Genomic DNA, 9826 nt, shown 5'->3' on the forward strand with positions numbered 1-9826 from the left:
CAATCATGCCAGGCTCCTGTGGGTTGGAAAAAGATCCACTGGAGTTGAAACCAAAAAGCTGCATAACGGATTTGTACGCCTCTTGGGAATTAAGTTGGCTAAGCCAAAATCTCAGAGGACAGTAAGAGTTAAGAGATTTGGTTCAAGGAACCAATGGAAGTTTCCAGAAGTCCCAGGATCCATGGGAAAGACAGTCCAACATGTGTTGAACTTGTGTATCATGCCATGCCTCAGCTAATGAATTAAGCATCAATCCTTATTGTTCAGTAAGCCTTGTTAATTTGCATTCTAAATTAGTGATTGTCCTTTTTTGCCAATATAGTCAAAAATTTCTTACTCTGGGGTTCTAGTGTAGAGTTCAAATCCAACACCTGTCTAACATATCTCTTATGGTGGCTCTGTCAAATTTTATGATAATTCACCTGTGAAATGCCTTCGATTGTATCAGTCCTTTAAAAAAAAGTATAAATAAATAGGTGTTGAACGTGTATAACAGGTGTGGCACAATTACAAAATCATAAAAAGATGCATATCAAGTTCTTTTACATTATTAGAACCTTGACTGCACTTTAATGCTGTTTATTCTTTCATGGGACATCGGCGTCACTGGTTAGACCAGCATTTTTATTGCCCAACCCAAATTGCCCTGGAGGTGGTGGTGATGGTGGTGAGCTGTCTTCTTGAACCGCTCCATGTGGCGTAGGTACACCCACAGTGCTATTTGGGAGGGAGTTCCAGGATTTTGAGCTGGTGACAGTGAAGGAACAGCGATATATTTCCAAGTCAGGATGGTGTGCAGCATGGAAGGGATTTTCCAGGTGGTAGTATTCCCATACATTTGCTGCCCTTGTCCTCCTACGTGGTAGGGTTTTGGAAGGTGCTATTAAAGAAGTCTTGGTGAGTTGTTTCAGTGCACCCTGAAGATGGTACGCACTGCTGAAACTATGTGATGGTGGTGGAGGAAGTGAACGTTGAAAGTGGTGGGATGGGATGCCAATCAAACAGACTGCCTTATACTGGATGGTATCAGCTTCTTGACTGTTGTTAGAGCTGCACTCAGCCAGGCAAGTGAAGTGAAGAGTATTCCATCACAGTCCTGACTTGTGTCTTGTGGATGGTAGCCAGGCGACGAGTTACTCTCCACAGAATTCCCAGCCTCCGACCTGCTCTTGTAGCCACAATATTTATATGGTTGGTCCAGTTCAGTTTCTGGTCCATGGTAACCACAGGATGTAGATAGTGGGGGATTGAGTGATGGTAATGCCATTGAACGTCAAGGAGAGATGGTTGGATTCTCTCTCGTTGGAGATGGTCATTGCCTGGCACTTAAATGGCAAGTAACATTCATGCCACACATCAGCCCAAGCCTGAACGTTGACCAGATCTTGCTGCATATTGACATGGACTGCTTCAGTATCCGAGGAGTCACAATCGATGCTGAACATTGCTGCTGATTGCGCAAACATCCACACTTCTGATCTTACGATGGGGGTGGTCATTGATGAAGCAGCTGAAGATGGCTGGGCCTACCCTGAGGAGCTCCTGCCATGCTGTCCTGTGATTGAGATGATTGACCTCCAACAATCTCAATAAATTTTCCCTTTCTGCTAGGTATGACTCCAACCAGTGGAGAGTGTTCCCCCGATTTCCTTAGACTTCAGTTTTGCTAGGGCTCCTTGATGCCACACTCGGTCAAATGCTGCCTTGATGTTAAGGGCAGTCACTCTCACCTCTGGGAGTTCAGCTCTTTTGTCCACATTTGGACTAAAACTGTAATGAGGTCAGGAGCTGAGTGAACCTGACAAAACCCAAACTGAGTATCAGTGAGCAGGTCATTTCTGAGCAAGTGCCACTTGATAGCACTGCTGATGACCCTTTCCATCACTTTGCCTATGATCGAGAATAGACCGATGGGGCACTAATTGGCCAGGTTGGATTTGTCCTGCTTTTTGTGGACAGGACATATATGGGCAATCTTCCACATTGCAGGGTAGATGCTTGTGTTGTAGCTGTACTGGAACAGCTTGGCTAAGGGTGCAGCTAGTTCTGGAGCACAAGTCCCGAGTACTATTGCTGGAATGTTGCCAGGCCCATAGCCTTTGTAGTATCCAGTGCCTTTAGTTGTTTCTTGTTATCACATGGAGCAAATTGAACTGGCTGAAAACTGGCATCAGTGATGCTGGGGACCTCCAGGGAAGGCCAAGATGGATCATCCACTTGGCAATTCTGGCTGAAGAGACTGTTGCAAATGCTGCAGCCTTGCCTTTTGCACTGATGCGCTGGGCTTCCCTATCATTGAGGATGGGTATGTGTGTGGAGCCTCCTCCTCCAATGAGTTGTTTAATTGCCCACCACCATTCATGACTGGATGTGGCAGGACTGCAGAGCTTGGATCTGATCTGATGATCAAGAGATCATTTAATTCTGTCCATCGCATGCTGCTTCTGCTGTTTAGCATGCAAGTAGCCCCATGTTGTAGCTTCACCAGGTTGCCTGGTGCCGCTCCTCTCATGCCCTCCTGCACTCCTATAACCAGGGTTAATCCTCCAGCTTGATGGTAATGGTACCGTGGGGATTATGCCAGGCCATGAGGTTGCAGATTTGTGGTTGTATACAATTCTGCTCCTGCTGATGGCCCACAGCAATTCATGGATGCCCAGTTTTGAGTTGAGTTGATTAGCATGGTGGTCGTGGTATCTGACATGATGGAGAGTATCCTCAATATGAAGACAGGACTTTGTCTCCATAAGGACTGTGTGGTGGTCACTCCTACCAACTCTGTCATGGACAGATGCACCTGCGACAGGTAGATTGGTGAGGACGAGGTCAGGTATGCTTTTCCCTCTTGTTTATTGCCTCGTCACCTGCCACAGTCCAGCTATGTCCTTGAGAATGTGGCCAGCTCGGTCAGCAATGGTGTTACCAAGCCTCTCTTGGTGATGGACATTGAAGGCCCCCATCCGGAGTACATCATGCCCTTGCCATCCACAGTTCTCCAAGTGGTGTTCAACATAGAGGAGTAATGTTTCATCGGCTGAGGGGGGTGGGTAGGTCAGCAGGCTGTGGTGCAGTAGGTGGTAATCAGCAGGAGATTTCCATACCCCATGTTTAACCTGATGCCATGAGACTTCATGGGGTCCATAGTCGATGTTGAGAACTCCCAGGGCAACTCCTTCCTGACTGTAGACCACTGTGTGGCCACCTCTGGTGGATCTGTCCTGTTGGTGGGCCAGTGCAAATCCAGGAATGGTGATGGTGGTGTCTGGGACATTGTACGGTGTGATTCTGAAGTATGACTTGACTAGTCTGTGAGACAGCTCTCTCAATTTTGGCACAAGCCCCCAGATGTTACCAAGGAGGACTTTGCAGGGTCAGCAGGACTGTTTCTGTGCCTAGGATGACGTGGGTAAGGTTTCCGGTTTCATTCCTTTTTGTAGACTTCATGGCGGTTTGATACAACCTTGGCTTGCTTTCCAATTTCAGATGGCATTTGAGAGTCAACCACATTGATTTAGTACTGAGGTCTGATTTGGGTCTAGAGTCTCATGTAGGTCAGACCAAGCAAAGATGGCAAATTTCCTTCTCTAAAAAGGACATCAGTGAACCAGATGGTTTTTTTAAAAATGAAAATTGACAATGGTTTCATGGTCATTATTACCAAGACTAGCTTTTTAATTCCAGATTTATTCGCTGAATTTAAATTGCACCAGATGCCGTGGTGGGATTCAAGCCCGAGTCCCCAAAGCATTAGCGCAGGCCTCTGGATTACTAGTCCACTGACATTACCATTGTACTAATGCTTCCCCCTCACTGGCACCTAACAGGGAAGACTGTGGCTTTCTGCCTATATCAGGTAGGTAACTACTGAAACCTGGGAGGTCAAGTACCCCAGGTGACAAACTTAAGCCAGAAAGCTAATCACCCTATTCCCATCCATCTGGAATCACCAGCCTTACTCATGTATTGAGGAGAAAATGTTCAGCTATTTGTTTTTAGGTTTTTTTTTAAGCTCATCACTCGCTCATACCCCTCCAACATTTCTCTCACTAAACATCCATCCAGAGCTCCTGCACCTACTGGCAGAGTCTGACTCCACTAGTGCCCTGGACATAGTATTTCACACACACATGGCACACTCTGTATAAAGCAATGCTTCCCAAACGTTTTCCCACATGACCCCATTTTCAGGCTTGAAAATCACTGTGACCCTAGAGTGTTTGCTAAGAGCTGGGAGGAGGGAAGGTGCAGAGCTGAGAGAGTGGAGGAGGTGGGGATGGTGGTTGTGGTTTGGTGAGCTTCAAGAGCAGGAGGTTGGGAGGGGTTACTGAGAGAGCAGCAGGCTATTTAAACTGCAAGGTTTTTAAATAAGAAACACCTATGTTTTCTCTGGCTTTTCTGGAATAGGAATTGGGCCTCAAAGATTGGCTGGTCAGGCCACACCCACCATTTTAAAAAGTGAAGGTTTAAAGGGCTGTTAACACTTGATCAGAGCTCCACAACAATCACTGCTGCCTTGGAACTCACGACCCCAAATTACATCGTGACCTCACTTGGGGCGGGGGGCATGACTCAGTTTGAGAAGCCCTGGTATAAAGCAACTTCAAATAAACCTTCTGGACAGGTATCCAAAAAAAGTAATTTTTTTGAATTACTATTCAAAACATAGTAATATTTGAATATTACTATTCAAATATAGTGAGCGTAATCAATCTCCCACACCTTTTCTCAAGATTTACGTATCTGCTCAAAGCTTGAGCTTAACTCTAGGTTGTCATCTTTTCCTGTGCTCTCTCCAAAGCCAACATTTTCGCTAGAGCAGTAGGAACGTCAGAGCAGGATGTGTAGTTGATCCAATGTGTGATTAAAAAGTATGATCACTTGTGAAATATACTCTAAGCTTTTTATAGCATTAGTGGTTTCACTAATCTAACTACCAGTATCTTAGGTCACTCTCCCAAGCTGCATTCATATCTTTAATCTCAATCTACACTTCTCAAAACTGATGTCATTTCCCACTTGTTAATTTAATGTCACGATCTAATTAAGCTATATTTTGTCAGTCTTTTCCCCATTACATTAAACCTCTCTCCCCACCCAGGTTCAGTGAATTTCAACAATTTTCTTTTCAAAATCATTATCAACAATGGCCCAAGAGGCCCCAATAGTCAACTCTGTCAGTGCATCTGCAAGTACAACTATTTTTTGCTTTCTCTAATTTAACCAATTTTGGATCCACTACAGTAGCTTCCATTAATCCTGACCTTCAAATCTTGTGGCTAGATCTCCTGTGTAGATGTCTATTAATCTCTCTCTCTCTGGATGCCATCAACTATATTACTTACCGTAAACATCAGGCTCAAATCTATAGTTGCCAAGGCTATCTTTATACCTCTGTTTTTGCTAACCACTACTGGCTCTATTTAGATCATTCTTAAAATAGGTTTTCAAACAAAAGCCCATGGGGCAATCTAGGGGGTCCCTGAAAATCAGACTTCTGTTCATTTGCTACCACAATTTATGGAGAGAGAGGGAAAGACTCACTTAGAGACTGGGGTCAGAGAGAGACTCTCAATGAAAAGGAACAACTTTTGTCTAATTTATGAAGCTTGCCTTGTGTGGTGCCTAAGTGTTTGAAGTTGCTGATCCAGTAATGTTTGGTGCCTTTTGGTTAAATAGGTGTTGTAACATTTATTGTACTGAGTATGCACAAATGCAACAATTGTTAAACTACAGCAGATGGCGAGGGGGTGAGGGGAGAAATAGGATCCTCTATTTACCACCAGGACATGTCTAATCTAACTTCTGTCATGTTTATACTATGCAAATTCCCTTTGCGTCCATTCACATGCACATTTTTAGTGTTGCTCCAGACTCATTAAACTCATTAATTCTGTCCCCTTTTTCTTCCCTTGGTCCCTTTAAGGCCATTTTTCCAGCCTACTCTTAATCACCAAGGTCACATTGCCTTTCATTACTCCCTTTTCAGGGAACATTTAGACCCTTCAAATCACACTACTCCTCCTACCTTCCCTACTCCCCTGCACCCATCCTGGGCTCAAATCCCTCTTGAATAAGCTCACAGCTTCCCTCTGAACCACTGAAGGATGCCAGGAGAGGCCCATCAAGGCACTCACAGTCAGCTCCTTTCAAGCAGTAACCTCATGTGTCTCATCCTCTCTTTTGCCGACTTTCCTTCTGTTGGAGGTCAACATCATCAACCTCCTCCCCAGCCTGCCCATCCCACTTACCACTACTCCTTTAGACTCAACAATCACCCCTCCTTCTCTGCATTTCTTCCAGAATATCTGTCCACTCTAAGCTAGTCCTTTGCTGTCCATCACCTTATTATGCATGGCGTTGCTCTCATCACCAAGGTGCACTGCCACTCTGCTCCCCCTCCTCCACCAGCAGCTTCTTTAAGCATCTCAACTTGTTTCACCCCCAATCATTCCATTAAAATTTTCCTTGTCTACTACCTGTCCAAGCCCCATCCTAGATTGCTCCTCATATATGTTGTCATTCCTTTCCTCCTCCAGTCTCTGCACTAAGCAACTGCTCAGCCATAGAAATTTTAATCTCTAACTTAGGTCCACTTGCTGACTCACCCCCCTCCCCCCCACCCACCCCATCTCTGAATTCACTACTATCTTCTGTGCTCCCCAAACCTCTCCTTCCATTATAAACTCTCCTACCCATATCAGACATTGACATGCTCCCATAGCCTCTTTTCCCAACGCTTCGATCACAGGCAAAGCCATTTCTGACCACTGTCATGTACATCCCCCTACACCATTCAATCACACTTCTTTCTGCAACTTACCTTGGAAAAATGATCCTCATCAAATTGCTTTCAAACTCCCAATAGTCATGATACTTCTGCAGCCAATGATTTTCTCAACCATTCTCTCAGCTCTATCTTTGATGCTCATATCTCCTTTACTCTCACACATCCTGGCCATTCCATCTTTTATGGCCCCTTCATCCCTCCCTCAAGTCCAAGGGTTACAGACTTCAGCATATCTGGCACACATCAAGTTTAACCATCCATCACGTCTGGCTTGACCACACACGAGGTGCTATCAATCCTCACTTTCCTCTGCTAAAACCACCCACTACTCCAGGATCATTCTAATAATCAAGTATCATCCTGGAGAGCAAAGATAATCCCAGAGTTCTTATCGTCACCGCCAGTCATCTCCTTAAGCCCATCCCATCTCCCTGCTCTCACCTCTTAAGTATTTATAGATCATGGACTCCTGTGACAAAAAGGCTGAAATCATCTATTCAGATACTTCTGCTGCTTCCACTCAACCCCCCTTTATCTGGTCAACCAAGCAAATCCTACATCCCTTCTGTTAAAAATACCTCCTACTTCCAACTCATTGCCTCCTTCCATCCCTACTTCAACCTACCTGCAACTGAAATTCTCGTCTACATCTTTTGTCAGCTCCAGACTCGATTATTCCAATGATCTTCTGGCTGGACTCCCATCCTTCACTCTCCATACAAGTCCAGCTCACCCATAACTCTGTTGCCTGTATCCTATTCAGCAGAAAGTCCTACTCACTCGTCAACAGCAACTTGCATTTATATAGTGCCTTTGACAGAGGACATCACCACTGTCCTCATTAACTCATATTGGCTCCATTCCCCTATTACTCAAATTTTAAATTCCCATCCTTTCCTTTGATAAATCCGTTTAATGCCTCATCACTCCCCATCTCTGTAATCTCTTCCAGTCCTACAACAACAAAGCCCTCAGCCCACCACTCACTCACAAACACTAAGCTTGTTTGCCTTTGGGGCCTTCTGCATCTCCCCTTCCCCTTTGCCCCACTAGTGGCAGCTGTGCTGTCAGTCACCTCAGCCTCGTGCTCTGGAATTCCACCCTAGGTGTCAGCCATGACTCAGCTGGTAGCATTCCCACCTCTAAATCAGAAGGTTGTAGGTTTTCCAAAATTTCCTGTTCTCCACTTTCTTTTAAGCCCACCTTAAAACCCACCCCTCTGGCCAAGTTTTTATCCACCCCTGCTAATACATCTCCCTTTGGCTTGATCCCATTTGTTGGTTACATTTTTTGTCATGCCTTAGAAGATTAACAAAGTTAAAAGCAAAAAACTGCAGATGCTGGAAATCCAAAACAAAAATGTTATGAACATAAAGTTGTTGCGGTAGTATACTAACAAAACCTTTTTTTTTAATATAATGAAGGCAGCATTTTCCATTCAGTAGTTGACAGCCTTTCAAACATTCTGACTGATGTCCTGAGGAAGCTTTTAGAATTGAGAGAGAGGTCCCTCTACACAGACAGAAAAGTGCAAAAAGCGTTATGAACTGTGGGGCAATTGTGCTCCCAGCAGTCACTCTAATAACGGAATGAATAGGGAAAGGTGGGTCATTAAAACCTGAATACGGATCAAGCACCTGCTGACCAAACACTTTAGGGACAGCTTAACTCTGTATCTGAGAAGAAAAAATATATAAGAGGGAATGGGTGCAGGGAGGAGAATTGATAAGACAAAACGTGATTTGAGCTTCCTTCAAACGCAGGAAGCTACAGGAGTATTTTAATGTTAGTGACATTACAAACGTGTTCTTCTGAGCACTAGCAATCCCCACAGCAGGCTGGTAACCTAATCCCCAAAGACTCTTTGCACATCATGAAATTCATGGTTCATTGCCAAAATGCAAAACATTTTGCCTAGTCATTGTGAGATGTAGAAGTCAACATCCTTAAAATAACCTGAGCACTAAAACAGCGCGTTTAACTCTAAAATAAATGAAGATTACATCTAAACGAAAGAATAAAATGAAAAAAGAGAAACAGTACCTGGCGGGCTTTCCTCACTAACACTTGGCGGGTTTCGCTCATCAACTGAGTCTTTGACTCTCTGAGACTTATAGTAAGGAAAGTTGAAGCATGTTGTTGATGCTGCTCGGTGTCCTGTGTCTGAGGTCCCATTGCACTCGGGGCGAGCAGCTTCGCTCCTGGGCTTTTCAAATGCATGCGGCTCAGGCCCGGAACCAATAACAACAATATTATCCCTCTTATCCTCCTCTTCCTCTGCGCTATGATGAACGCTCATTTCAAACAGCACGCACCTTCATCCCCTCCACAAGACTCGCTGCTTCCGGAGCTGTCCTCTTCTCCGATGGAATAAGGCTGCCTGGCTGTCCCACCCGCCGTTAACTGCGGGGCTCAGGGGAGGCGGTGCTTCACAACAAAATGGCTCCTGATTGCACGACGCTGAGGGCTGGAGGAAGCCGGGCCCATAAATGGAAATCCACAAGTTAATACTTGAGAGAAACATAAATGGAAATAAAGAAAAGCTTTCAAATCCATTGACAGCCTCAAATTCACGCAAGAGGCTGCCCACAATAGTTGGAATTGTGCCACTGCACCAGGATATGCTTCCTCAGTCATTTTTTAGCTTTATTATTCAATTTTTTTGGAAAAATATACTTTATTCATAAAATATCTGAAAGAACATTACAAAACATTTCTAAATGGCCATCACAAAAAGGGCAATCATGTTCAACCTTTACACAAGGGTCACGAGGTGCTTCAATACAATCATTGTATAGTACAGTCATGTCAATATGGTCATTACAGACAGTCAGCCAGACAGTGCAATGGGATTGGAGTTATCGACATACATCATGTTGCACTATGAGGTGCTTCAATACAACTGTAATACACTTAGTGTTCACTACATACATTTATCGTGAGTCGTGCAGCCTGAGGGGTCTATACAATTCCCAGCCCCTCGGTGCACTATGTCAGAAAGATCTTAGACAGCGACCCTTCCCCATTGTGCCTTTGCGG

General features: G+C 44.6%; 1 protein-coding gene across 1 annotated transcript in view; it reads right to left on the reverse strand.

The window, feature by feature from the left end:
- The window catches only part of slc35g1 (solute carrier family 35 member G1), a 44109-nt gene extending 34911 nt beyond the window's left edge, over positions 1 to 9198 (reverse strand). The window contains exon 1 of the mRNA XM_041210091.1: positions 8831 to 9198. Coding sequence (XP_041066025.1) covers positions 8831 to 9086 — 256 coding nt within the window. The 5' untranslated portion in view covers positions 9087 to 9198. The remainder of the gene's footprint in view (positions 1 to 8830) is intronic.
- Between the last annotated feature and the right edge of the window lie 628 nt (positions 9199 to 9826).

Source organism: Carcharodon carcharias, chromosome 17 (genome assembly GCF_017639515.1).
Source record: "Carcharodon carcharias isolate sCarCar2 chromosome 17, sCarCar2.pri, whole genome shotgun sequence".
NCBI classification, from domain to species: Eukaryota; Metazoa; Chordata; class Chondrichthyes; order Lamniformes; family Lamnidae; genus Carcharodon; species Carcharodon carcharias.